The sequence below is a fragment of the Sphaerodactylus townsendi genome, linkage group LG16, assembly GCF_021028975.2.
Source record: "Sphaerodactylus townsendi isolate TG3544 linkage group LG16, MPM_Stown_v2.3, whole genome shotgun sequence".
Taxonomy (NCBI): Eukaryota; Metazoa; Chordata; class Lepidosauria; order Squamata; family Sphaerodactylidae; genus Sphaerodactylus; species Sphaerodactylus townsendi.
Window position 1 is genome coordinate 3,586,794 of NC_059440.1, and position 27,748 is coordinate 3,614,541.

The 27,748-nt window shown below is 45.7% G+C and overlaps 1 protein-coding gene across 7 annotated transcripts in view; it reads right to left on the reverse strand.

The window, feature by feature from the left end:
• The window catches only part of VEZF1 (vascular endothelial zinc finger 1), a 34,974-nt gene extending 19,046 nt beyond the window's left edge, over positions 1-15,928 (reverse strand). For 3 of the 7 annotated variants that reach the window (XM_048518740.1, XM_048518738.1, XM_048518739.1), the window contains exons 1-3: positions 15,642-15,928; positions 2,611-3,329; positions 1,543-1,606 (exon numbers count right to left, since the gene is read on the reverse strand). In XM_048518740.1, the coding sequence (XP_048374697.1) occupies positions 1,543-1,606; positions 2,611-3,329; positions 15,642-15,674 (816 nt within the window). In that variant the 5' untranslated portion in view covers positions 15,675-15,928. The remainder of the gene's footprint in view (positions 1-1,542; positions 1,607-2,610; positions 3,330-15,641) is intronic. The other 4 variants (XM_048518741.1, XM_048518735.1, XM_048518742.1 and 1 more) reach the window with 4 other exon arrangements.
• Between the last annotated feature and the right edge of the window lie 11,820 nt (positions 15,929-27,748).

The window sequence follows — 27,748 nt, forward strand, 5'->3', positions numbered from 1 at the left end:
TAACTGGCCATGCAGAGTGAGAATGAAGGGGATACCATAGTGTTAAAAAGAGTTCAGACTTATATAAGTTGCCAATCTTCTCCAAATATACATATTCACAATCGAAATGCAGAATGGTACTCTTAAGAGTATGACAGACAGAACTGAATCAAGCTCCAGGGGAAAAAATGAGTTCTTTTTCCTTTTGACCACATACCCCATTGCTAGCACAGGTGACACGAGAGATTTCCCAGTGCACTCCTAGCAACGTATTTTTCCATTGCTTAGCTATATCTGGTTAAACTAAACATTAGACAGACTGAATACAAGACAAACACTGAACCCAACACATCAAGAGTCATTCCTCTGACTCCAAAGCACTGCTGCTCATAACAAGTCACTGGAAACAAGCTTAGTCACACATGGATGAAACTCACTGTTCAAGCCACTCCACTTTTTCCTGTGTATACTCAGCCTTGTAAATAACTTGCCAAGTTACTAGTCCACAGACAAACTATTAACCTGCCTATGTGGTTCATTTATAGCACAACAATCTGCAAGCAAAAAGAAAAGTCACGTTCCTTCAGCTTTCTCCCCCAGAAGAATTCATTCTTATTTGTCACAGGTAGCAGGAGGTGTGGATTATTAAGCTGCTCCTTTTATTTCTAGGTTTCACAACTGGCTCTCGACATCAAGGCCAGAAGGAGTCTGTGTTTGCACTTATGCCTCTTACATAAATAACACAAGACTGCCTGAAAAGTTTCTAAGAACCTCTTTGATTACAATGCTAATTATTACAAACTAAGCATGGCCTTGTCACTAACTCTTGTTTAGCTGTCATATGTTAAGAGCTTTTGAAGGTCATATATATTTTTAAAGATCAAACAATATCACCTTAGGGAGGAAGAGTAAAAGTAGCCAGGTTAAGTCAGCTAGACAGCTACTTCTCAATAGTCCATGTGCATTCGATTTCATGTTTACATTCAGATACAATTCATGCAACCAAATTAGTGTTTGAAGCACACACATATCTTCAGTGAAAGCACACACAGAAGTGTTCATATTGTTAACATACTAAATACATCTCAGTCTACAAGACTAGGTAGAGTTGTTGAGAGTTGACCTCAGTGACAGGGGTCCACAAACTCACTGACTACAGCAAGGATCAACAACATTCCCTTCAAGGCTAGGGAAGGAGCAGAGTTGGGGCAACCACAACGTTCAGTTGACGAAGGCCAACAAGTTGTGGATCCCTGCTCCCAGAAGTTGTTACTGAAATTAAGGTACATAAGTTTCTACCTCTCCTACAACAATCTTCCAGCTTGATCCCTTTTAGATACTGACATTCATTCAAGGAAGGTACAATTATGAGGCCTATGTCTACTGTAGACAAGGCGAGACCCTAAGAACATAGGAATGCTCCCACAGACCAAGGGTCCAGAAGAGACACTCTCTTGAGGTCCTCCCCTAATATGATTTCCATACCAGAACTCTTGCACAAAGCGGTTCAACTGGCAGCTGAAAAGCCCAATAAGTTAAGTGATTAGTCACAAAAACTCTTACTTGGCATTTGAAGGGCCTCTCTGTGGAATGAACGTGTTTGACATGACAGCTCAAATGATCGGGTCTGCAAAAGGAAGAGGGCATAAGCAAATACAACGTTACATATAGTGCAGTACTGATGTCTTTACCACATAACATCCTTCCCAAGAATCAATCGAAATCTCTTCCCCAAAACGGCCCATTAGAAGAAGAAGAAGAAGAGTTTGGATTTATATCCCCCCTTTCTCTCCTGTAGGAGACTCAAAGGGGCTTACAATCCCCTTGCCCTTCCCCCCTCACAACAAACACCCTGTGAGGTAGGTGGGGCTGAGAGAGCTTGGAAAAGCTGTGACTAGCCCAAGGTCACCCAGCTGGCATGTGTGGGAGTGTACAGGCTAATCTGAATTCCCCAGATAAGCCTCCACAACTCAAGCGGCAGAGCTGGGAATCAAACCCGGTTCCTCCAGATCAGAATGCAGCTGTTCTTAGCCACTGCTCTTAGCCCCTATGCCACTGCTGCTCCTGTGCATGTGCATATGCATACAAATATGTGCATATGCATACAAATTAGGCCTCTCAAACTGCACAGGAGCGTGTTTGAAGTGACACTACTGTATGCCAATAAGATCTACCTTCCGAATAAGTAATGTTATATACAAAAACTGCTCTAAGCAGTTCTGATTCCAGCTCCCCCAATCCCTGTTAGTTTAAAAAATAACAGCAAAAGGAACCTATTAACCATTCATTCATTTTTTTAAAAATTCTATACAAGCTATATTTTTCTAGGATGACTAAACTAGTTATTCTCTCCTCCCCATAACTAAACATCTAAGTTTCATATTTATAGCCTGTCCATATTCTCTACAAGCCCCGAGTAAATTGTAACTGGCTTTTGTTTTAAGGCTACAGGCAGTATCTCTGCAACTAGCAAAAACTGCCTTCAGAGCCAGTGTCACAAGGAAAGATGAGGATACTCCCCCATGCACAAAATAACTTTCCTCTCACTTTCCTCACAGTTCCGATCCCCCCCCCCCCAAACCTCCCTTGCCCCTCGCGAACACGGAATGAAAATCCAATACTTGAGCTCGCCTGGGATTTTCTACATGGTACCTCGAAAAGCCTTTTCCACACACACCACAGGTGTAGGGTTTGGTGATGCCACCCTCATGAGACCTCACGTGATAGGTCATGCGGTCCTTCCTTTTGAATCGCTGATTGCAAATCGGACACTCAAAAGGCTTCTCGTCTGAGTGGGAGAGTTTATGCCTGTTGAGATGGTAGACATCACGGAAGGCCTTGCCACACATCTCACAAGCGTGGTTCTTTTTGACCGGCTTGCTGGGCTTCTTCGCCGTCTGTGTCACCGGCATGGCCGTGGCACCAGCGCTACTGCTGGGATTGGCAGCAGAGGAAGACGTGGTGACTGTCGACAAGATGCCTGCAATGGTTGAAACCAGCGATGTCCGGCTGTTGTCACCCGCAATGGTAGAGATAAGTGGTACCATCGTGGCAGGAGCTTTCTTTGGCCGTGACACTAACTTTATTCCCGTGTGGCAGGATTCGTGGCGCCTCAAGTGGTAACTGTCTCTGAAGGCCTTGCTGCAGTATGTGCACACGAAGGAGGTTTTAGGCTTTTCCTTCTTAATTCCCACAATGGCATCTTTTAGTGTTTCTGGTGCAGGCTGAGGTTTCTGAGTTATCGGTAAGGGTAAAATCGGCTTCTGATCAGGGGGCTCGACGGCAGAGCTCAGGAGAGGCAGCAGACTGTTCTGTGCTGCTTGCTGTTGGTGATGTGAAGCTTCGTGTGCCTAAAACCAAATAGTAACACCTTAGAATTTAGAAGACAATTTGCAAGACAATCGGGCGGAATATAATTTTGATAGTGAAGATGTTTCCTGGATTAGAATGGAAGAGGCAGACAGTCTCTTAATATTCTACAGTTCAATTACCATTTAACATCCAAGACTGTGCACATGCATACAAATCTGAAGTTAATGAAAATAATAATGAAATGAAAATAAATGAAAGCAAATGGTTGCACACTTTACTGGCTTAAGTTATAGCATAACTTAAGTTCAGATTAGTTATCCGCTCATAACAACGAGGCTTGGGGAAGCGGATACAAGAGACGAAGATGGATGGTTTGACTAAAGTAAGACAGAGACAGTCACCAGGAGAACAGCCAACTCAATCACCCCAGTTTTATCTACTACCCTGTTTCCCCGAATATAAGACAGTGTCTTATATTATATAAGACAGTGTCTTATATAAGACAGTGTCTTATATTAATTTTTGCTCCCAAAGATGTGCTATGTCTTATTTTCAGGGGATGTCTTATTTTTCTGTGTTCTGTTCGTCAGGCATGCTTCCAAACAAAAACTTTGCTATGTCTTACTTTCGGGGGATGCCTTATATTTCGCACTTCAGCAAAACCTCTACTATGTCTTATTTTTCGGGGATGTCTTATATTAGGGGAAACAGGGTAGCAACTGAAAGCCCCATCCAATGCCTCATTCCATCTCCAAGTTAAGAAACAGGTAATATGCCCTTCAGATGGGAGAGCAAGAATTTGGTTTAACAAATAAAGGTATCGCTTCATGTCTGAACAATTTGAAGGAAAATCAGGAACACTGCTTTCATAAAATCCCCTCCTCAGGGAACTGGGGGGACTGAAGAAAAGTTGAGCGTAAACACCTTGCTCATCTTTCTGATTCTGAGAATACGTGTTCCCTGTAAGATAAAGGCTGCATTAAGAGTAAAGGTAAACTATGGTTTGTTCGCACTATGGTTTGCTCAGTAACCAACCCCAGTTCATGTACAAACCAGGATTTATCTGCTCCGTACATTCTCTCTCAGCAGGGAGCAATGCCTCCCTATACTGTAGTCTGCAGCCAGCTCACATAAAGCCGTGGTGGCGAACCTTTGGCACTCCAGATGTTATGGACTACAATTCCCATCAGCCCCTGCCAGCATAGCCAATTGGCCATGCTGGCAGGGGCTGATGGGAATTGTAGTCCATAACATCTGGAGTGCCAAAGGTTCGCCACCACTGCCATAAATGGTTATGCTGTTCAGACTGAAGTTTGTGACCAATTAGTACTAAGTGTTGTTAATAAACCAGCCTTGTTCATAATCTAAATTTTAAAACTAAGTCTGGCACTAACCAATGAACCCATTTGTGGGACTTTCTGTATTCAGAAATCCTGACCAGCCATGATTGATCATGATGTCTGAATGTATGCAGCGTCTGCACATGGAGAGAAAGGCCAGGGAATTCTTATACACAGCTAACAAGTCTGTTTTACAAGCTATTGTCGGGGAACTCTTCCTGCATCTGCTTCCCTGCTGAGGAGACACTTGGTTACATTCTGCACTGCAGGATATGTGGAGCACGGCTCAGCCATGAAAGCCGACCTCAGGCTTGTTACAACTTCTAAGCCCAACCTAACAAGGCTGTTGTGAGAATTAAAGGGAGGAGAGGGCGAACAACGTGAAAAGCTACTTTGGGTCCCCAACCAGAGAAATAAGCTTGATACCAATAACTCGTAAGAACTGCTTCATCAATTACAGCACATGCACCTAGCGTCAAACCTACGGCACGCTTTAGAACACACCCAGTCATTCTTCGTGGTCGCGCTTTGCCGTGGAAGATCAGTCAGGGAAAAGAGGCCATCTTTCAGGGAAGCTGGTGTGCCATTTATTGTTTTTCCAATTAAGGGACGCTGGAAGCTTATCGGGGATTTCTCATAGCTCCTTGGAATGCAGTTTGAAAGCCACTGCACCATATGTCTGTTTTCACAAGCGCAGCCTTAACAAACGGGGTTTGCAAAAACGGCTCGTTGGCCCACTTAAAATTAGTCAAATCACCTCCAAAAAGCACCCCCCCCCCACACACACACCTTTTAAAACTAGGCAACGAACACAAAGCGAATCCTCAATGCAAGCCCAGAGGTAGCAGGCACTGCAGTTATATAATCTCACCCACAGTGATTTCCTGATAGGAAGATAAGCTCGCTTTCTAAATGCAGATGCTCATCCCAGACGGATGGAGCAAGGCAAAACCCTTTTTCTAAATTCCCCAAGGGAAGCAATTCTTGCAGCTAATGACTGGGTGTATATCATGCCTCTCAACATATTGTATGATCTCTATCTTAATGACAGCCTATTTGGTTAACTACAGTCATAAACACAATTATAATACCCAGCCTACCATATTACATTGTGGATACGCTGAAGGATAATGCAACTGTGGATACAGCAACCTCCCCCCCCCACCACCACCACCACATACACACTTTATTTAAAAGCCACCTGGGAGCTGGAGCCAGTTTGCAGCCCCAGTTGGGGGGGGGGAGGGGGGAGAGATGGACAGGCGTTTTGTTCAAACTGACAACTAGTGATAACTTGCCAAAGCAGGAGCTAAAGGCAAGGAACCTATGTGGAAGTCTCAAGGCTTCTGAAATGTATATATTTAGCTACACAATGACTAAGGCATTCCGGCTAATGAAGACAGGTGGAAGTTAAAAAAGCATCTCCTACTCTGTCAGTTACTCCTAGGGGAAAAGGTTTAAGTCAGCAAACATTTTGGGTTTGGTTAAGATGTTGTATTTTTAAAAGGCATGAAGTTGGCTGCGTTTACTTGCATGGCCATGAAGAATATGTGCAATATGCATCCCTTGCTGAGGAGTAGGACTGCTAAAGTTCAAGGACACAGAAATATTCCGTTTCCCCAAATATAAGACATCCCCGAAAAATAAGACATAGTAGAGGTTTTGCTGAAGTGCAAAATATAAGGCATCCCCCAAAAGTAAGACATAGCAAAGTTTTTGTTTGGAAGCATGCCCGACGAACAGGACACAGAAAAATAAGACATCCCCTGTAAATAAGATATAGCACATCTTTGGGAGCGAAAATTAATATAAGACACTGTCTTATAAGTCACTGTCTTATATTCGGGGAAACACGGTAGATTCGGTAAAACAAATCAAGAACTAGAGAAACGGCAGTCACGGAACAAAAGCAAGACGTGAAAGGAAGTTCTGTTGCGTTCTTCAATCTCGAATGTTAAAAGGGTCAGCATAAGTTCAAGGCACGGGACAGATGGAACTTGAAGCGCAGGGCACTTTCAACTGCCCGCTGCGGGCACGTGCCCATGTTTAGAGAAGCCCTCCCCCAACAGTGTCCAGAATCAGATCAGGGTAACAGAAAGGTAACAGAGGTGACTCCTTCCCAGCAGAACGTGGGAGTCGGGGGGAATCTAACATAAAATAGAAGAATATCACTGTCAATTAATTAATACCGTCAACTTCATATTTTACTCCTAACTCTTTTTTTTGCCTCACATCCCTGGTATTCCACGGAAGTCTCCTATCCAATGTAACTAGCCCCAGGTCACCCAGCAAGCTTCCAGGACCCAAGAGGGGATTTGAACCTTGTCCCAGGTTCTAGCCCGTGGTGGCAAACCTTTGGCACTCCAGATGTTATGGACTACAATTCCCATCAGCCCCTCCCAGCATGGCCATCGCCACCACTGTTCTAGGCCAACACCCTAACCACTACACCGAGCTGGCTCTTTCTCACATTTAGCACTTATATCAAGTAAAAGTCTGTTTTTTTCATGGTCATTTTGAAAACCAAAACCTTATATCTCCCAAAGCCAGCTCATTCTGCCACTTCTCTCCCCCCTTCAACAGAACTGTGAACCACTTTTGGGTCCCAAGATGCAGAGCACAAGAATCACAGTCAAAAATAAGTCTTTTGTCCTATAGGATCAGATCTCACACATACTTCTTAAAGCGCATACTTACGAGCAAGATTGTGGCATGACCCTGAATGATGGCAGAGGAAAAATGCTTGCTCCTGTGTCATTTAACAGTGATCAGTTTGCCTGCATCACTTATTGTCACCTTTTGTTCTACATCAAATCTTATGGCACATCCATCTCCCTTGAATTACATCTGAACTATGCATAGTTACATCTGAACTATGCATGAGAATCTATTAAGTACCATCTGTAGAGGAGCTGGTGTCAACCGTTCTATTTATTTCATCTAACTTCCTTTTGTTTCATTCACTTAATTTTATTTGCTTTCGTATAGCAGGTATTAAATGGAGTTGTACACTGCTGCATTTGTCACATGGAAAGCCTGCTTTATTCTAAATCATGATCTCAAGTACTACTGAGTAATTCTTTCCTTAATTTGAAGGAATCTTAACAAACTTTTAATGCAGTTCTTTTAACAGCTAAAGCACTCTTTGGATCTTGCCGCTAGCACTCTTATGCATCAAGCCTTCTCATCTCTGCAATTCACCTTAGGTAGCAGCCTCCACAATTTGATGTAGGTTAGACAGATTTGTAACTGGTTGACTGGTCGGACACAAAGAATGCTCATCAATGACTCATCTTCATCCTGGAGAGTAGTGGGGTGCCACAGGGCTCTGTCCTGGGCCCAGTGCTATTCCATATTTTTATCAATGACTTGGATAACGAATTAGAGGGCATGTTAATCAAATTTGCAGATGGTACCAAATTAGGAGGGATAGGTAATACCTTGGAGGACAGGGGCAGCATTCAGAATGACCTGGACAGATTAAGAGCTGGGCCAAAACTAACAAAATGAAGTTCAACAGAGATTGTAAGGTTCTACACTTAGGCCGAAAAAATGAAATGCACAGATATAGGATGGGTGACACCTGGCTTGACAACACTACACGTGAAAGGGATCTGGGAGTCTTAGTAGACCACAAACTGTCAGAAGTGATGTGGCAGCCAAGAAAGCCAATGCAATTCTGTGATGAATCAATAAGAGTGTAGTGTCTAGAGGGAAGTAATTATACCATTCTGCATTGGTCAGACCTCACCTAGAGTACTGTATTCAGTCAGGCCAGATGGGCAAATCCAGCATAGGATCCAAACAAGAGCTTTGCTGCAGCTTTACAGAATTAGATCTTCTTTGAACAGCAAATTTTCTGTAGGTTCAAAAAGCAGCTTGCCATGCAGAATGGAGGGCTTCCATTGCAGAAAACCTAGCATCCGCCCCTTGGACTCAGAATTAATTTCACAGTTCTGTGGCTTTCAGTTCTAAGCTGTAAAGTTCAACCCCTTGAACAACTATCCTGCTCCTTTCTAAACAGATACCCCTTTCTGGGCCGTAAGACTAACACAACTGAGGGAACAATAATGTCAGGCCAATTCAAACACGTTTCTTCTGAGTTTATTTTTCTATTTCCTTGTACAGGGTACTTAAAATTTGTATTCCCAGTGATCATTCTAAGTAACAAGAGCTATTTTTTTTTCCACGTAAGCCCATGCAAGTACACACAGAATTTAATCACAAACTCTAGTGAGCAATTAGTTTTTCTACTGGGTCATTAAAATAATACGAGGTAGCCAGCCAAAGCCCCAATCCCCAAAAGAAGGGTGTTTTTTATTAGCACCGTTCTTCCACTTGTGTTGGTTACGGAGAGACCTGCAAAAAATTAATTCTGATTGAATCTAGGGCTTCCAGTTAACAGCTGTTAGCCTGGTATCAAAGACGTATACTTTTAAAGACAACTTAACAGACCCAACAAATCGGGGGCCCAAGTGCTTTGAAAAGATTTCAGATACTAAGCCTTTCAGAGCCATTAAATATTACAAGGTTACCAAAACCCTTCTTTAACGAAGCAACTATGAAACCCATCTGAAAGAGACTCTGTACTGTAAAAGTAATCTGTACAAGAATCTATACATAGAAATACAGATAACTGAGCTTAGTGGAGCTTTCCAAAATTGCTACGTCAATGTTATTTCTAACATAATAAGAGTTCAATGATTCCGGATGAAGACCTTTTAAAGAGGGAACAAGAGAAGAGATTGTGTGCACAATGAAACATGTATCTTTTGTATACATGTTGTTTATAGCTGTATTGGTAGAAAGTAAGATCCAAAAACCCAATAACACAATCTATGCCAACACTCCTTTATTGGGACCATCCCAATGACACATAACAGGGTGCAGGCCTTCAAGTTCCCCAGAGCTCTTCATACCCAATAAAAAGAATTGCAGGCATTGTGCTCTTGGCTTTTTGTAGTTTTTATGAAATCTTTTTATTCACTTGCAGTATACAGATTTATTTGGAGTTACTTCCTATCGCTGTGATTTCTGATTTTTTTTTTAAAAAAAGTTTCATGATCTAGAGTGGGAGGACTTGGCATTGTGAACTTGCATTGCCACAGGCAAATATTTTTTTCCTGCTTTGAAGCCCTGATGTCAGAGTAACCAATTAGCACTGAGTCATACCTTGGTTATGCTGCTAGGGAGATCTCTCTTACGTTAATAGGCAAACTGTTTTTCCCCCTGTTTTAAGGTATGCATCAGTCACTGACACTTCCTTGATTTCATTTTAAAAGCTGTATCTCATTTCAGCACAAACTGCTATTCATCCTTCAAAATGGGACAAAATTCATTAGATATTTAAATTGCCATTCTCACCTGCTGAACTTATCAATTGTACCTTGCTTCTTCTCTGTTGTGCTCAGAGTGGTAGACATGGTTCTCTCCTGTGTTTTATCCTCATGTAAGGCAAGTTAGGTTGAGAAAGTATATTTGGTCCCCAGACACCAAATGAATCTCATAAATGAGTAGGGATTCAAACCTGTGGTCTCCTTAGTCCTAACCTAACACTAACCTCTACTATTACAAAGCTGTAAATATTGTTCCAGATTTTTTAAAGGCAAGTGTCAAGAACATAAACTGGAAGGAGACATAATGCTCATCGTCATCAGCTGTGGTTTTAATGGCAGTTAAAGATCCGGAAATGTCTTGTAAGGAGGGTTCTAAAATTCTCGCATTGATTTGGAAGGGGTGGGAAGAGAAATGGAAGTAAAAACCATAAGCTAGTAATTCTTGGTTTTCTATCAAAGGCAGGATTAATGGTATTACCATACTCAGAAGCTTTGCAGCCTCTACTGGTTCAGTGATCGGCTGGAAGACTGTCAAAGGTTAACAGAAAGCCTGCTTTCCAAATGCTTACAGGCACTTGCATTTAACAAGGGGAAACAGCTGACCCCTTACAGGACAATATGAGAATACAGACTGGACTCTGATGCAGAGATATCAACAATGAGTCCTGAATGTATTGTCGAAGGCTTTCACAGCCGGATTCAACTGGTTCTGGAGGGTTTTCCGGGCTGTGTGGCCGTGGTCTGGTGGATTTTGTTCCTAACAGTTTTGCCTGCATCTGTGGCTGGCATCTTCAGAGGTGTATCACAGAGAAAAGTCTGTTTCTCACTGTGTCTAAGTGAGAAGGGAAAGTTTAGTTTGGTATATTGTCCATGTCCCAGGGTGGGGAACCAATCATTAACTGTTTGGGTGGAACTTGCTATGCAAAGGTGTGGTTGAGTGCACTGTATTGTGGGTGGGATTATCAGTCCATTTTTTAAGTACTCGGAGCCAGGCCCTGCTAATCTTCAAAGTCTCTTCTTTCTTATTGAAGTTGTCCTGGTGTTTGTGAATTTCAATGGCCTCCCTGTGCAGTCTGACATAGTAGGCTTCTGAATTGTCCAAAATTTCAGTGTTCTCAAATAAAATGTTATGTCCAGTTTTGTTTAACACATGTTCTGCAACTGCAGATTTTTCAGGATGGTTAAGCCGACAGTGTCTTTCATGTTCCTTAATATGGGTCTGAATGCTGCGTTTTGTGGTTCCCATGTAGACCTTTCCACAGCTACAGGGTATGCGATATACTCCTGCAGAAGTGAGGGGGTCTCTCTTATCCTTTGCTGAGTGTAGCATATGCTGTATTTTCCTGGTGGGCTTGAAAATGGTTTGTAGGTAATGCTTTTTCATCAGTTTCCCTATTTGATCTGTGATTCCCTTGATGTATGGTAGAAATATTTTTCCTGTGGTAGGCTGTTTCTCCTCAGTCCTCTGGGTTTCTCTTGGTCTTAAAGCTCTTCTGATTTCTGTTGTGGAGTAGCCATTAGCCTGCAGAGCCTAGTCTAGATGGTTGATTTCATCCGGGAGGAGATGAGGTTCACAGATTCGTTTTGCACGATCTGTCAGAGTTTTGATTATGCCCCTTTTCTGTTGTGGATGATGATTGGAGTTTTTATGTAGATACCGGTCTGTGTGTGTCGGTTTTCTGTATACTGTGTGGCCCAATTGGTGGTTGGGTCTGCGAAAGACCAAGACATCTAAAAAAGGCAATTTCCCTTCTTTTTCAGTTTCCATGGTAAATTGTATGTTTGGGTGGATGCTGTTAAGGTGGTTCAGAAAATTCAGCAGTTCCTCCTCACCATGGCTCCAGACTGTAAAAGTGTCATCCACAAATCAGAACCAAGTTGCAGGTTTCCTGGATGCTGTTTTGAGGGCTTCTTTCTCAAAATGTTCCATGTAAAAATTGGCTATCACTGGGCTGAGGGGGCTTCCCATGGCCACCCCATCGGTCTGCTCATAATAATCACTGTCCCATTGGAAATAGCTGATTGTTAGGCAGTGTTGAAATAAAGTTGTGATGTCATCTGGAAACATCTGTCCAATGAGTGCAAGTGTGTCTTTCACTGGAACTTTGGTGAACAGTGAGACAACATCAAAGCTGATAAGTCTGTCGCTAGGGTTGAGATGGAGATTGCTAATTTTCTCGATGAAGTGGGCTGAGTCTTTAACATAATACGCTGTGTGTCCAATGTGGCTTTGTAACTGTGAAGTCAAGAATCTTGCCAGTTCATATGTGGGGGAACCAATCGCACTCACAATAGGTCTGAGTGGGATGGATTCCTTGTGGATTTGGGGGAGTCCATATAACCGGGGTGGAAGAGCTTCTGACTTGCAGAGTCGTTGGCATGTGTCTGGTTGAATGGAGGAGCTCTTAATCAATGTGATGGTTTGGCGAGTGATTTTCTTGGTTGGGTCTTGTTTCAGTTTTTTGTATGTTGTGGGATCCAGGAGTTCTCTGATTTTTTCTTTATATCGTTCAGTCTTCATGATTACTGTTGCATTTCCCTTGTCTGCTGGATGTATGATGATTTCTGGATCTGAGCTGAGATTCTTAATAGCATTTCTTTCCTTTCATGTAATATTACTGGGGGGAAGTTTTGCTTTTTGCAATATTCTTGCTGTTTCTCCTCTTAATTCTTAAAAAATGGACTGATAACCCCACCCACAATACAATGCACTCAACCACACATTTGCATAGCAAGTTCCACCCAAGCAGTTAATGATTGGTTCCCCACTCTGGGACATGGACCACACTAAACTTTCCCTTCTCACTTAGACACAGTGAGAAACAGACTTTTCTCTGTGATACACCTCTGAAGATGCCAGCCAGATGCAGGCGAAACGTTAGAAACAAAATCCACCAGACCATGGCCACACAGCCCGGAAAACCCTCCAAAACCAATGAGTCCTGAAGTTTATTTTCAGAATCATCTTGCTCACAGTGGTTTTAAGTAAAGGTAAGCCACAATGTTACTCAAAAAGTAATCTCTAAAAGAAATAATTAAAACCTTGACTGGACTGCATATGGAAAAATATTTCATACATGGCATACAAAGGTTAAGAACTGCACAACTTCTACAATTACCACAGTCTCAAGCAGATGTCAGCCTTATTCCAGAGACTGAGCCCTTAGTGTGTGACTCATCTTTGTACTTGGGAGACTATTTTCCTTTAGAAGTGAAAGACTGCAGTGCATTTGCCTCAGAATTATTCCTCCGTTTCATGTTTTCAAACTGGAGTCATGCTTTGTATTTTAAAAAAGAACAGAGGACTCAACGGGCAGATGACATAGGCTTGAAATTTGCAAAGAGGATTATTTTACCTTCAGAAAAGGGAGGGAGAGAGAGACGAGGAGATGAGTGAATTTTTTCAAGCTGGAAGAAGAATGGTTTATAATCTATGATCTCACTTGGCATTTAGATTTGAGAAGGAAGTTGTTTGGCATTCTGCATTCTTTATTGAAGATTAATAATTCTAGTGACATGAGACAGAAAGCTGAGTAACTCAAGTTGCAGAGCATGCGGCATCATTTTTAATTATATTCAAACATATTTTTAAAGAAATAGCTCCTCGCTTTTTAAAAAGCTAATAGAGAGCTAGTAAACAGCAAACATTTAATGTCTTTTCTAGCTTGAAGGAACAACCTGATAAATCTCAGGAATGTTTTTTGGGCAAGCATTCTTTGAAGTCTGACTGCAGGCTAGTAAATTACTTGGAAGGTTGAATACATTCTCTCCACCGTACTCACAGATGGTCTGTCCCAATGTTTTCTTGTTAAACCTACCAATTCCAGCTAATAACTCAATTAACAGGTTCACTTCTCAAAGCTATTACTTGCATATAAAAATGAATAGCAATGGGGATTCTTTATCCACTCCCCAACACCAGGATTCAGTATCAGTAAAAGGTATCTTTCCTCTAATGTTTATCAATTTACTTTGAATTCCCCATGAAGAGCTTCAACTAAGAATGAAAACATAGATGGAGTTTTTCTAACCACTCATACAGAACTGGCAAACACATACAAAACCAGAAGGTATTTATGTGACAACAACGGGGGGGGGGGGGGGGAACTAGATAAAAGGGAGCAAAGAACTTTTAATAAGAAAGCAGAACAAAGGGAAAAACCTAAATTGACAATTTTTTGGACTAAATATGATTTAAAGGGAAAAAAGAACATAGCAAAACATAGTCTTTGGAGAGAGGGAAGAGGAAGCAGAGGATAAACTAAACAAAGTGATAAAGAGATTAATACAGAGCAAAAAAAGGAATCGTTAAAATGAGGAAAAAACACACTATTAAATAAATAATGGAAGAAGCAGAGAAAAACTGTGCCAATGCAATGGTAACACAGCGACAAAAGCAACAAAAGAGGAGGAAAAACGTTAGTGCATCGGGTGGGACACAAAACACAACTGAAAAAAATAGTGCAGAAAGTAGTCTAAAGACAGGACAGCAGAGCATTCAAGGGGACCCAGCAGAAAGTACCCTGTCTAAACAGAACACAAGGAAGAAGAGCAGAATCATATAGGAGAAAAGGGGAAAATGCAAATATGAATGAAGAGTTAGCACCACTGAAAGGGCCAAAAACAGACCCAAAGAAAGAGAGTTGAGAGTAATGGGGAAAAGACCAAAAAAACAAACAAACACCCAACCCAGCAGCAAACAAAGTAAGAGGGGGACTGCAGGAAGGCAGCAGATGGTAGAGGGAGGGAGGGAGGGAGGGAGGAACTGCTGCTAAAAACTAAAGAAGGGGAAAGAAAACGAAGTATTAAGCGAGGAAAACATGGTTGGGTGCATTTTTTGGGGAGGGAGGAAAACAGCAGAAAGATGGGAGAGGCACAGGGATGGAGCGCGCAGAACTCCCGTTTGGGGCCATGGGGGAGAAATAATGCTCGATTCCTGGCGGGCGAGTGCAGGGGGGGGGGGGGGAAGGGGCGACCGGTTTGAAACTCTTCAGGGCTTCTTATGCCGATAAAGGCTTATGGAATGAGATGGGCCCTCGAGGGCGCGGGGCCCGGGCCAGCCTCCCCCCCCCGCCCCCGAGCTGCACCGGACCCACTTCTGGCTGTGCGGGCCTCGGGCCGCCGCGCGAGGTGCAAACCTGGGCGAGAGCGGCCGAGCAAGAGGCCTCGGGAGCGGGAACAAATAAAGCGGAGGGGGACGCCGCCGCCGCCGCCGCGCTTCAGCGCCAGGGGGAAAAAAAGCAAAGCCGGGAGGGATAAAGCCCCGCCACGACCTCTTTGAGGCAGGCGGGGCCCGCGGTTTTGATTCAGCTTAACGGGGCCAGTCGTGGCCGCAGCGATGGGGAGGGGGCGGCAGAGCGATCGCCGCAGCCGCCCCCCCCCCCCCTCCGCCATTTCCCTCCTCGCCCTCCGCGATCCCCGCCCGGGCCCGGGGCGGGGGGCGGCGGGAGAGAGGCCGCGCGGGCCTGACGGAGCAGCCGGCCTCCTCCCCTCCCGCTGCGCGGCCTCGCCAGGCTTTCAGTTATTAAGGGGGTATGGGGGGGGGGGGACAGGGGTGGTCGGGAGCGCGCGCGCGGGGGGCGGGGACGACCTCGGGAGGTGTTTGAGGCCGCGACGGCGCTGGGGAAAAGATGGAGGGACGCCGACGACGACGCGGGTGGGATTCTCTCACCACCTGAAAGAGGAAGGCGGTCCAATTGGCCTCCATGGCGGGGCGGGGGGGGGGGGGGGCGGCGGGGGGGCGCCCCCCTCGGGCTATCTTCCCCTCCCCCTCTCAGGGGAAATGCATATAAGGTTTTTTATTGCTCTCCTCCCCCCTCCGCCTCTCCTCAGGCCCCGCGGCCTGGCCTGCTCCGGCGGCGACTCCTCCTCCTCCTCCTCCGCGCCTTCCTCTCCCCTGGCGGCGGCGGCGTGAGCAGCTGTTGGTCCCTCGCCCTCCCCCCTCCCGGCTCCGCTCCTTCCCTCCCGCCCCCCTCCTCCCTCCCTCCCCCGGGCCCCCAGCTACATGGAGGCCACAACAAAGCGCGGGCGGCGGCGGCGGCGCTGGCGGGCGGAGGAGGAGGCGGCGGCGGCGGAGGAGGTGCTGCGGCGGCGGCGGCGGCGGCGGAGGAGGCCGAGGAGGCGGAGGCGGCTCAACATGGCAGCGCCACAGCGGCCGCGCTTCCGCTAACCCCCGGGCCGTACCATCGCCAGGGCGGAACAGGGGGGGAGGAGGGGTGGGCCGCGGGAAGAAGAAGAAGAAGCAGCCGCCGCGGGCGGGGCGGGGGAGGGGCGCGCGGGATGCCTCGCTGGGCGGGGGGGGGGGGCGAGCGGGGATGGATCGGCCGGGCGGGGAGGGGGGCGCGCGGGGGCGGCGAGAGAACGACACCCCCGCGGCTGGCCGGAATGGGACCGTCCCCTTCTGGAGCCGGGAGGGGGAGAAGGAGCGCTCAGAAGATGGAGGAGCGCGAGGAGATGGAGGGCGCCCTCGCGGCCCTCTGGGCGGAGGGGGGGGGGGGCTCCCCTCAGGTTCACCCCCTCGGAAGGAAATCCCCCCCCCCAAAGAAACACGTGTCAACAAATCCTCATTTTTATGAATGGGGGGGGGGAAATATCTCTCGACGGCCTGATCAAAGCCCCGCCGCTGCTGAGGAGCCCCATTCGGACCGAGCGCCCCCCCCCCCCCCGCGCTCTGACCGCTTCTCCCTGCAGCGTCCACGTAGACAGGAGCGCTCTGCAAGTTCGCTGTGACCTGGCCTCCGTGGTCGGACCCTGCCCCAAACCAGTGGCTTCCAGGGAGCCACTGCAATATGGACATTGCAGATGTGGTGAATTCTGGGAGTGGAACTGTTTGTGGTCATTCACCACTGCACTCCACGTGTCCATTAGGTGGGTCTGCAGAGTGAGACTGTTTGTGGTCATTCCACCACTGCACTCCACGTGTCCATTGGGGTGAATTCTGCAGAGTGAGACTGTTTGTGGTCATTCCACCACTGCACTCCACATGTCCATTGGGACACACAGGAGAACTTCCATGCACAGCTCTCACGCAACTACAGTCTCATCGAGTCTTGACTGGCAGCTGCTCTCCAGGCGCTCAGATTTCCTCTTGCACTTCACCCCGACGGGTCCTTGGAATTGGATCTCTGCAGTGAACTGGGACCCTCGTTACTTATTTATTTATTTTTGGATTTATATCCGGCCCGATCCCTGAAGGGCTCCGGGTGGCTTACAACAAAGCGTAGAACGTTAAACTGCGGCTCCCAGCTCAAACTGGCCGAACACGTCGTTCACAACCAGCGACCCACGCTGCGAAATGATGCTCTTCTCACAGTCAATGGGAGGCAAACCTTTTCTTGCCCAAAGACCGTCTCCAAACGGGGCCTGCAACAAACCATTGGGCCCCTTCCGCACACGCAAAATAATGCATTTTCAAACCATTTTCACAACTGTTTGCAGGTGGATTTTGCTATTACGCACAGCTTCAAAGAGCATTGAAAGCAGTTTGAAAATGGATTATTCTGCATGTGCGGAATGAGCCCAAGATCTGTCCTCATAGCCACTCATTCACTTGTTCATCTGCCAATGTTACACATGCCCTCAAATGTCAGCAGTGCCCTTCCACTCGAACATTGCACATATAGCTCAGTCCCTCCTGTCTGTGTGATCTCTGAGGCTTCAGCTGTCCGTTCCCGACGGACTGCTCCCTGTTTTTCTCCAGTCTTTGCTGAGTTCTTTGATTATTCCAAGATTTCTCATCGTGTAAAGAGCCTTCTGCAAATATAGTTGCAGCAAATATACTTGCATGTTCTGGAGAAGAAACTAACAGAATTTCCCTTTCATCCTCTCTACCATTATTCAATAAAAGAGCTAAAAATAAAAATTTTATGCAGCTACATTTCATCTAAAGAAAAAATGTTAAAACCATAGCTAAAAAACAACAACAAATTAAGGACAAACAAGGTATCAGAATCATACATCAAGCAAGCCTAGTGAATTCTTGGCAATTCAGAAGCTTGTTGAATGTTTTGTGAGGTTTTAATTATTCTTAATTAAAAGGTAATATCCTACTGGTCTAGAATCTAGTATCAAATGCCTAAAAATAATACCTAATGGGACTTGGTTCTGTATAGACATAGAATCACAGTAAAGGTAAAAGTCATCTTAGCTATGAGATCCAATTCCAGATTAACTGGAGTATGGAATTCTGATTTTTTTTTACTTTATTTACAACCATCCAAAGGTGCTGTAGTGCTAAACTGTAGTATTCTGGAACAGGGATATGCAGCAGGGCGGTAATAATACACACTATCAATTAGGTACCAAAAACAGTGATTCAGACCATTAAGGCCCGCTTGAGTTTATTGCATAGAGCTTTCACAGGAAGGAAACTGCCTTTGACCTACACAGTTAAGCACATTACCACCTCTTTGACAACTGGAGCTCAAGGAAATGGGACTGTTCACACTGGATTTCAACTGCAGATGATCTCCCCTGACAATACAAGCTCCATGCAGGTAGCTTTGCATGGTTGCAAGTCATCTGAATCCACTCAAAGCCAGTCTTTCATACTAGCCATTCAGGTGAACATAAGAACAAGCCAGCTGGATCAGACCAGAGTCCATCTAGTCCAGCTCTCTGCTACTCACAGTGGCCCACCAGGTGCCTTTGGGAGCTCACAGGCAGGATGTGAGAGCAATGGCCTTCTTCGGCTTTTGCTCCCGAGCGCCTGGACTGTTAAGGCATTTGCAATCTCAGATCAAAGAGGATCAAGATTGGTAGCCATAATAAGGGCCTCGAAACAGCCTTTGAACTGGTTTGTAGACTGATGAATGCTGCAGTCCTAAACAGAATCACAGCGCTTTTAAAGCCGTTGAAGTTAATGGACTTAGAAGGGTGCAGCGCTGTTTAGAACCACACTGCAAGCGTAGTGCATCAAGTCAATCTAGTGTTGCTATAGTGAGAAAGCGATTAATGCCACACCAGAGCCCATCGGGGGTTGGCAGTCTAGAAAATCTAATAATAAATATAAATAAATAAATAAAACTGCTGCATGGCTTGTTAACAAAAAATAAAGGCCAAGGTTTACATGGTTCAAAGTATCACACATTCCAATAGCAAGTTTTCCTAGAGGCCCGATCTAGGAGGGACTAGGTGAGATATGCTAGGGCAGTGGTGGCAAACCTTTGGCACTCCAGATGTTATGGACTACAATTCCCATCAGCCCCTGCCACCATGGCTAATTGGCACTGCTGGCAGGGGCTGATGGGTATTGTAGTCCATAACAACTGGAGTGCCAAAGGTTCACAACCACAGTGCTAGGGGTTCCGCCTCACTCTCTCAAAACGGACCACCAGTAGTGCAGCCTTGTGGAATGGGCCACTGCTAAGCAATAGATCCTGGGTTCAGTTCCCGGCATCTCCAGTTAAAAAGATTAAGTTGTAGGTGATGTGAGAGCCCACTGCTGCCAGTTTGAATAGAACAGGTCTGATTCAGTATAATGCAGCTTCATTTGTTCGTGTGTGTGTGTGTGTGTGTATGTTAATGTCTATTTTTATTTATTTCTGAACCGCCCCATTCCACCGCTACAGGTGATGGCAAGTAGACATAAGGCCAGTCCTCCAGTGAGACCGAGTTTTTCACCTTGATTTCACATGGAATTCACATGAAGCTGCTTTATACCAAGTTGGACCATGAGGGTCTTAGGCTCTGGGTTGTTTACTCTGAAGGGCAGCTGCTCCTCAGGTTTTTCTGATTACCTGAGCTTTGTAGCTGGAGATGTGTGGGGTTTCACCGGAGACCACAGCCCCCTCCCTATTCCCTACATCCGTGGTGGCGAACCTTTGGCACTCCAGATGTTATGGACTACAGTTCCCATCATCCCCTTCCAGCATCATGCTGGCAGTGGATGATGGGAACTGTAGCCTATAACATCTGGAGGGCCGCAAGTTTGACACCTGTGCCCTACATCAACAAACCTCTCTCCAGCCATCTCCAACTCAACAACTGGATGTCCTCCTTTCAATCTTCCACCTGCCAAGACACCTCCTTCCCCAATCCCCAATCCTTAATATAAACAACAACGAAAACTTGCCTAGCCATATTTTTTTTATTGATAAGCCCTTATTTGGCATAATACAGTAGAATCATAACACAGTACAAAAACTGTGATTAAGGAATATACAGATACAAAAGTGTGAGATAAAATGCCTAGCCATATTAATCTAATGCCTGTTTGTTGGGACTAAGCAAAATATGATAATAGCAAACACAAACTTTCAAGATCCGATCAAGCTGGATATCCAGTGCAAACCAGGGTTGGAGAGAGGTAGGGTTGCCAATCTCGATGGGACCAAAAGACTTCCCAGGATTACACCTGATCTCCAGACCCCAAAGACCTTGGACAAAATGTCTGTTTTGGAGGGTGGTTTCTATGGCATTCTATCCTTCCGGTGCAACGCGCACCCCCCCTTCCCCCTTGTAGCTACACCCAGTGGCGTATCTAGGCAAACTGGAGTTGCGCGCCCCCCTCCATGGCAAGCCGCCCTCCCCTACTGTGACCAAGCAATGATTTTTTACACCAGGTCGTTTCAAAGTCACCATCACATTATAGAACATGCCCCAACTCACAAATCTGAACAGCAATAGGCCATGCCACACAGCAGAAATAATTTTTTGAACACATTTTCAAAATGCTTTCAAAATGTTTTATTACTGCTATGAAGACATTTTATGGTGTTGTATCCAGCCCCCCCGCCCCCCAATTGGGGGAAACAGCATCACTTTCAATGTTATTTAAACTGGAAACCCCAGATTCTCCCTTTAAGGTGGATTTAAGAGGAGAATCTGGGCTCCCTAGTTTAAACAAGTGATGCTGGAATCCATCCCCAAACAGCATCATTTTCAATGGTGTTTAAATTAGGGAGCCCAGATTCTCCTTTTAAATCCACCTTAAAGGGAGAATCTGGGGTTCCCAGTTTAAGCAACATTGAAGGTGATGCTACTTTGGGGTTGATTCTCCCCCACCGTGAAACAGCATCACTTTCAATGTTTAAACTGGGGACCTCAGATTCTCCCTTTAAATCCATGCCGGCGGGGAGGGGATTTGGGGGTGCCTGCTGTCAGGGGTGCAATTGTTAAGCTAGCAGCACCAAACTTTCAGGGTATCTTTAGGAGGCTCTCCTAATGATACCACCCAGGTTTGGTGAAGTTTGGTTCAGGGGGTCCAAAGTTATGGACCCTCGAAGGTGTAGCCCCCATCTTCTATTAGCTCCCATTGGAAACAATGGGTGATGGGGCACTCCCTTTGGGAGTCCATAGCTTTGGACCCCCTGGACCAAACTTAACAAAACCTGGGTGGTATCAGTAAGAGACTCTCCTGATGATACCTCCCAAGTTTGGTGAAGTTTGGTTCAGGGAGTCCAAAATTATCAACTCTCAAAAATGTAGCCCCATCTCCTATTAGCTCCCATTGGAAACAATGGAGGATGGGGCACCCCCTTTGGGAGTCCATAACTTTGGACTCCCTGAAGCAAACCTCACCAAACCTGGGTGATAGCATCAGGAGAGTCCCCCGAAACATCCCTGAAATTTTGGTGCTGCCAACCTAAAAACTGCGCCCTCTGCAGGCCAAAAACAGAAAAACACTGAAAATACAAAAAATCCCACAAAAGAACCTGCAGTTTTTGCGCCCCCCACAAGGGGGCGCCCTGGGAAACTACCCACTTTGCCCAATGGGAGGAACGCCTCTGGCATCTTTGATTGATGGGACAGTCAGGAACTTAATTCCCAGGCAGGAAGGTATAGGAAAAGATGGTCCTTCAGATATCCCAGCCATGTAGACCTTCAAAGGACAAAGTTAAGTGAGTTGTCCACTTAAGCCTTTGTATGAATAAGCATTTTGTTTTAGCCAATACATGAATCATAGGTACTTTCAGTGCAGAATCCTGTCCACCACACAAAGCAAGAGCTTGAACACCACCATTATGTTCTGCTAAAGTTTGAAGTCTGTGTGATGGACAGGTAACGGTAGGTGGCTTATACTGCTCTGAGAATCCTGATTGACGCACCGTTCAAAAAAGAATCCTGCAGATCTGAGAGAGGGGCAAGGAGATGTTGTCAGAGTAGAGAAGGAGGACAGGATTGAAGAGAAACCCGAGAGAGAAACCTGAGAGGTTCTTCTCTGGAGGAAAAAGCTAGGGCCACTTCCGCACATGCAAAATAATGCGTTTTCAAACCACTTCCTCAATTGTTTGCAGGTGGATTTTGCCATTCCGCACAGCTTCAAAGAGCACTGAAAGCAGTTTGAAAGTGCATTATTCTGCTTGTGCGGAATGAGCCTAGGAAAAGGGAATGATTCCTGCCCAGTGTCAAAGAAGGGAAATTGGAACCTTATGGGAAAACGAGTTCGTTTGTAATGACTGCAACTTGTGATAAATATGCTGTGTGGAATTGTTACCCCAGAAGGGCAACTTAGGCTAGCTACCCTGGCTCCTGGCTGGGAAAGGGGGAGCTGGAGGAATTCCAGGAGACAAGAGGTGTTGAATAAATTTAGTTGATTTTATTCATCCGGACAGCAGGAGGAGAATCACTCTAAGAGGTGACAGCCAAGTGATCAATAAAGCGGAGAGTTGAGAAATTGGCCTGTGCAGACTTTGGACAATTCATAGAATTCTGGAAGGGGACATTTAACTGTAGTGAGAAAATTTCCAAATCATTTATTCCCTCTCTCTCTGCTTGCTTTCTCCAACAGCAAATAGTTCTCATGTGGGAAACAAAAGAAAGTCTGTGATAGAGGCAAGCGTGTGCCTGCCTGTAAACTTCTTGGGCATACAATTACTTTGTAAGACAAAAATGTACTGAGGGCTGAGCATGTCTTAGAGATACAGCATCGTCAAAAGAGAAGAAAGCTGAGGTTGCTTGTCCTATAATATCTTAGAGAGAAAAGTTTTGGAGAGGACGAAAACTTCACAATTATTTGTTACCCCTCCCATTCCTCACAAATCATCCCCCTCCCACTTGTCAAGCTATAACCAGAGGTGGGATCCAGCAGGTTCTCACCAGTTCCCGAGAGTGGGTTACTAATTATTTGTGTGTGCCAAGAGGGGGTTACTAATTGGGTCCGCTTTTCCATTAGAAATTCCATTAGGTCCAAAAATAATGAAGTCCTGTTGTTTCCTATGTGGCTGGTTAGCAAAAACGGGATAATTCTCCCGGTTGGGCTGTTTTAAAAACATGTTTTAGAAATATGGTAAAATTCCTTGTTTAAGAAAAGTCTCCTTCTTTTGATTTCTAGAAACAAAATTAAGTGTTTGAAAGTATTAAGTATTTGACAGGCAGTCAATTAGAGAAGTAGTTGTTTCTGTTGGCAGTAGACGATAGGACTTGCTATAATGAATTTAAATTATGGACAGAAAGATACCAGCTGGAAATTAGGAACTTTTTTTTTTTACAGTAACAGAGAAATTATTAATGCCTGCCCCCGGAATGCCCGGCCACGCCCCCGTTGTGCCCCGCCTAGCCCCATGGGCGCTATGCCACTGTTTGAATCCCACCACCATGGGAACCTGTTACTAAAATTTTTGGATCCCACCACTGGCTATAACTTATAATGTGCAACCAGGCGTGCATAAAACATCACTAGAAAATGAAAAGCAATACTTTCCGGACATTCCTAAACCTGAAGAAAGAGCTTAATTGTCCTAATTATACAATCCACAAAGACTGTGCCTGTAGCTATGAGGGCTTATGATATTGCCCCAAAACCCTGCCTTGCAAGCGTCTAAAGTCACTAGCCAATACGAAATTCACCAGTCAGCCTACGTCAAAGCCGAAGAACTGGACTAGAAGACTCAGCATTTGCCTGGAGCTAGATGGAGCATGCATTTGACAGGCACTCCATTGGCTGAAGGAAGAAGAAGAAGAAGAAGAAGAAGAAGAAGAAGAAGAAGAAGAAGAAGAAGAAGAAGAAGAAGAAGAAGAAGAAGAAGAAGAAGAAGAAGAAGAAGAAGAAGGAGGAGGAGGAGGAGTAGTAGGAGGAGGAGTTTGGATTTATATCCCCCCTTTCTCTCCTGCAGGAGACTCAAAGGGGCTGACAATATCCTTGCCCTTCCCCCCTCACAACAAGCACCCTGTGAGGTAGGTGGGGCTGAGAGAGCTCCGAGAAGCTGTGACTAGCCCAAGGTCACCCAGCTGGCATGTGTGGGAGTGCACAGGCTAATCTGAATTCCCCAGATAAGCCTCCACAGCTCGGGCGGCAGAGCTGGGAATCGAACCCGGTTCCTCCAGATTAGATACACGAGCTCTTAACCTCCTACGCCACTGCTATCACATACATAACTCTTCATATCTGTGAAGTCCTGTGCTCCTCCATGACAGCTTCTTACATCAGAGCAGGATCTTCTGCAGGTGGTAGACTGCAAATGAACAAAATCAACAGCAGCATGTATATGTGCCTTCTCCATCACGGCCCCCACCTTATGCAACGGCCTGCCTAAAAAGGTCATGAAGTCTCCCATCCCATAATAAGCAAAACAGAATGATTAAAGAAGGCTTTTCTGTGCAGGCAATAAAGTTGCACTATACGAAATTATTCGCAAAGTGATTTGGATAAATTAGAACATAAGAACGAGCCAGCTGGATCAGACCAGAGTCCATCTAGTCTACTCTGCTACTCGCAGTGGCCCACCGGGTGCCTTTGGGAGCTCACCTGCAGGATGTGAAAGCAATGGCCTTCTGCAGCTGTTGCTCCCGAGCACCTGGACTGCTAAGGCATTTGCAATCTTAGATCAAAGAGGATCAAGATTGGTAGCCATTATTATTAGACTACTGTTTATCCTTTGCTGTAAGTAGGATCATACTATATAACAGTGGTGGCGAACCTATGGCATGGGTGCCAGAGGTGGCACTCAGAGCCCTCTCTGTGGGCACGTGCACACAGAGTGCCCCCCCCCCCCACATCTAGGCTGGCCTGGGCCGCTGGGCTCGATTATTAGCATTAAACCCTAAAGACCTATTAGTTTTTTAGAAGGAGTGCCAAATGGCCTGTTAAGCGCAGTTAAAACCACTGAGATTTTCATCACGAAGAGAACTAAAAGCATAATCCCTTTACCTGGGAGTAAAAGCAGTTGCTTGCTTAATGGAGCTTGCTTCTGAAGTAAAACCCTCCCACAAGGTCATGATTCATCCGTTGGAAAGTTGCACAGTTGCTTCAAATCAAAGCCACCGACTACCACCAAGCTTACTCCTGAGTAACACATGCCTTGGAGCCAACCGTTTTTTCTAAACTAAAACCTCAGTATTCAGGTTAAATTGCCGTGTTGGCACTTTGCAATAAATAAGTGGGTTTTGGGTTGCAGTGTGGGCACTCGGCTTCGAAAATGTTCACTATCACTGTTATGTAACTTTGAATCATTGAATGTACCATGTTCACACTTCTGTGTCATGGTCAGCACCTGTTTGTTCCTCCCATGTTTCACCTCCCACCTGGGACCTGGGCACCTGCTTCTGTTTAGACCCCTCCCTTCCTCCAATCAGTTAGACTGCTTTCCTTTTCTCAGACCCATTATCAGTTCATTAGCCATCTGCTCATTGGTGGGATCCAAAAATTTTAGTAACAGGTTCCCTCGCCAGCCCCCCCTCAGCAAAGGGGGCAGAGGCGTGCCTAGGCAAACCTGAGCCCTGGGCAAAACCTGAGTTGGATGCCCCCCCCCATAGGCAGCCACCCCACCATGACCCCCCCAAAATTTTTTTGCACCAGGTCATTTCTAAATCATTATCACATTATAGAAAATGCCCCAACTCACAAATCTGAACGCAGCAATGGTGAAACACACAGGTTCTTTGGTAGAGGCTGGTGAGATAAAAGGTACGAAAGGCTGAGAATCAATGAATTGCAGTACCTGGAAGGGATTAACCCAGTTCAGGGAGTTACATTATTAGTCGCAAGTGCTACATGGAACCTTCACGGTCAAAGGCAGCATGCTCTCGGGGAGGCGAGGGCGTGGAGACGGGAAAGCGAACCCAATTAGTAAGCCCCTCTCGGCACACACAAATAATTAGTAACCCACTCTCGGGAACTGGTGAGAACCTGCTGGATCCCACCTCTGCATCTGCTATTGCAGCTCTCTCAGTATTGTGAAATGTAGATTGTTTTGACCCTAATAGGGGAAGGTGGTTTCTCTTTCCAGCAGAGTGTGGGACTGGAGAGGTTCTGTCCCCCCTTGGGAACTGGTCAGAGGGGCGAGTGACAGGACATGGGGTATAACGGTGCTTACAATATTGGCTATGCTTACTTCTGGCAAAAGAAGTCTTAAGTTTCCTGATGTTTCATAATAAAGAAATCAACCGAAACCAGAGTCTTGTTATTTAACAGGCTGAGGTATGACAGCTTGCCAGAACTAATCAAGAGCAGCAGTGGCGTAGGTGGTTAAGAGCTCGTGTATCTAATCTGGAGGAACCGGGTTTGATTCCCAGCTCTGCCGCCTGAGCTGTGGAGGCTTCTCTGGGGAATTCAGATTCGCCTGTGCACTCCCACACACGCCAGCTGGGTGACCTTGGGCTAGTCACAGCTTCTGGGAGCTCTCTCAGCCCCACCCACCTCACAGGGTGCTTGTTGTGAGGGGCAAAGGGCAAGGATATTGTCAGCCCCTTTGAGTCTCCTGCAGGAAGAAGAAGAAGAGTTTGGATTTATATCCCCCCTTTCTCTCCTGCAAGAGACTCAAACGGGCTTACAATCTCCTTGCCCAAAGGGAAGAGGGGAACAGGAAAGCGTTTACAGGAAAAAAATCTGCCATTCCCACACAGCAAGACATCTAGGCACTGACAGGCATGGCCCTGACAGCAGCCTGCTAGACAACTGTTCTTTCCTGCAATGTGAGCTAACTTGAGCAGGTCATTGTTTGATAGGGCTAACTCCCAAGTCTCTAATAGGGGGTGGAATCCATTCCCCCTTGCTCATTTAGATGGAAATCAGTGCAGGTATTGTCTGATTGGATCAGGATCCTCCTCCTGTGAATGATATCTGTGGAGGAGCTACGGGGAAATTTGATAGCTCTTGACTCAAAGAGGTTAACGTGGAGCATGCTCTGGTCTGGCCCCCAGCGACCCCGAATTGTGTGATCCTGACCATTGGCCCCACAACCCTGTAAGGAAGCTTCAGCGGTGAGTGTAATTTGGGGATACCTTCAAATAAGTTAGTGCAGGATTGCCACCACTGTAAAGTTCTAATCACTGCCCTGGGGATAGACATGTGAAATTGAAGGGAATGGAGAACGGGATTGAAGCGTCTTACACCTGGAGGCTGGCATCCCTAGTACCCGTTAGAGCAGGGGTCTGCAACCTGCAGCTCTTCAGATGTTCAGGGACTACAATGCCCATCAGCCAATTGGCCGTGCTGTCAGGAGCGGATGGGATTTGTAGTCCCTGAACATCTGGAGAGCCACAGGTTGCAGACCCCTGCATTAGAGAGAAAGAAGGGTATAAATGAATGATAAACCCCCCCCCCCCAAGTTCTATCTGGCAGCTCATGTCTGTTTATCTCCCAACCCACCACACAGAACAGCAGTTGAAATACAACATTTGAAGTGGATACATGGATGTGCCTGGTGATAAGGCGTTGCGTGTTTGTGTGTATAAAAACGTAAACATTGGTAGCAAACTGGACACTCGACACAGAACTCTCTGCCAAAGGAATCTCTCTAAATGGCTGAAAGGGGGGGGAAACAGTTCTGAGAAAAAGGAGGCCCCCCTGGAGTGGCAGGGACAAAGGCAGAGAGATTCACAAAGACATCAAAGGCAAAACCA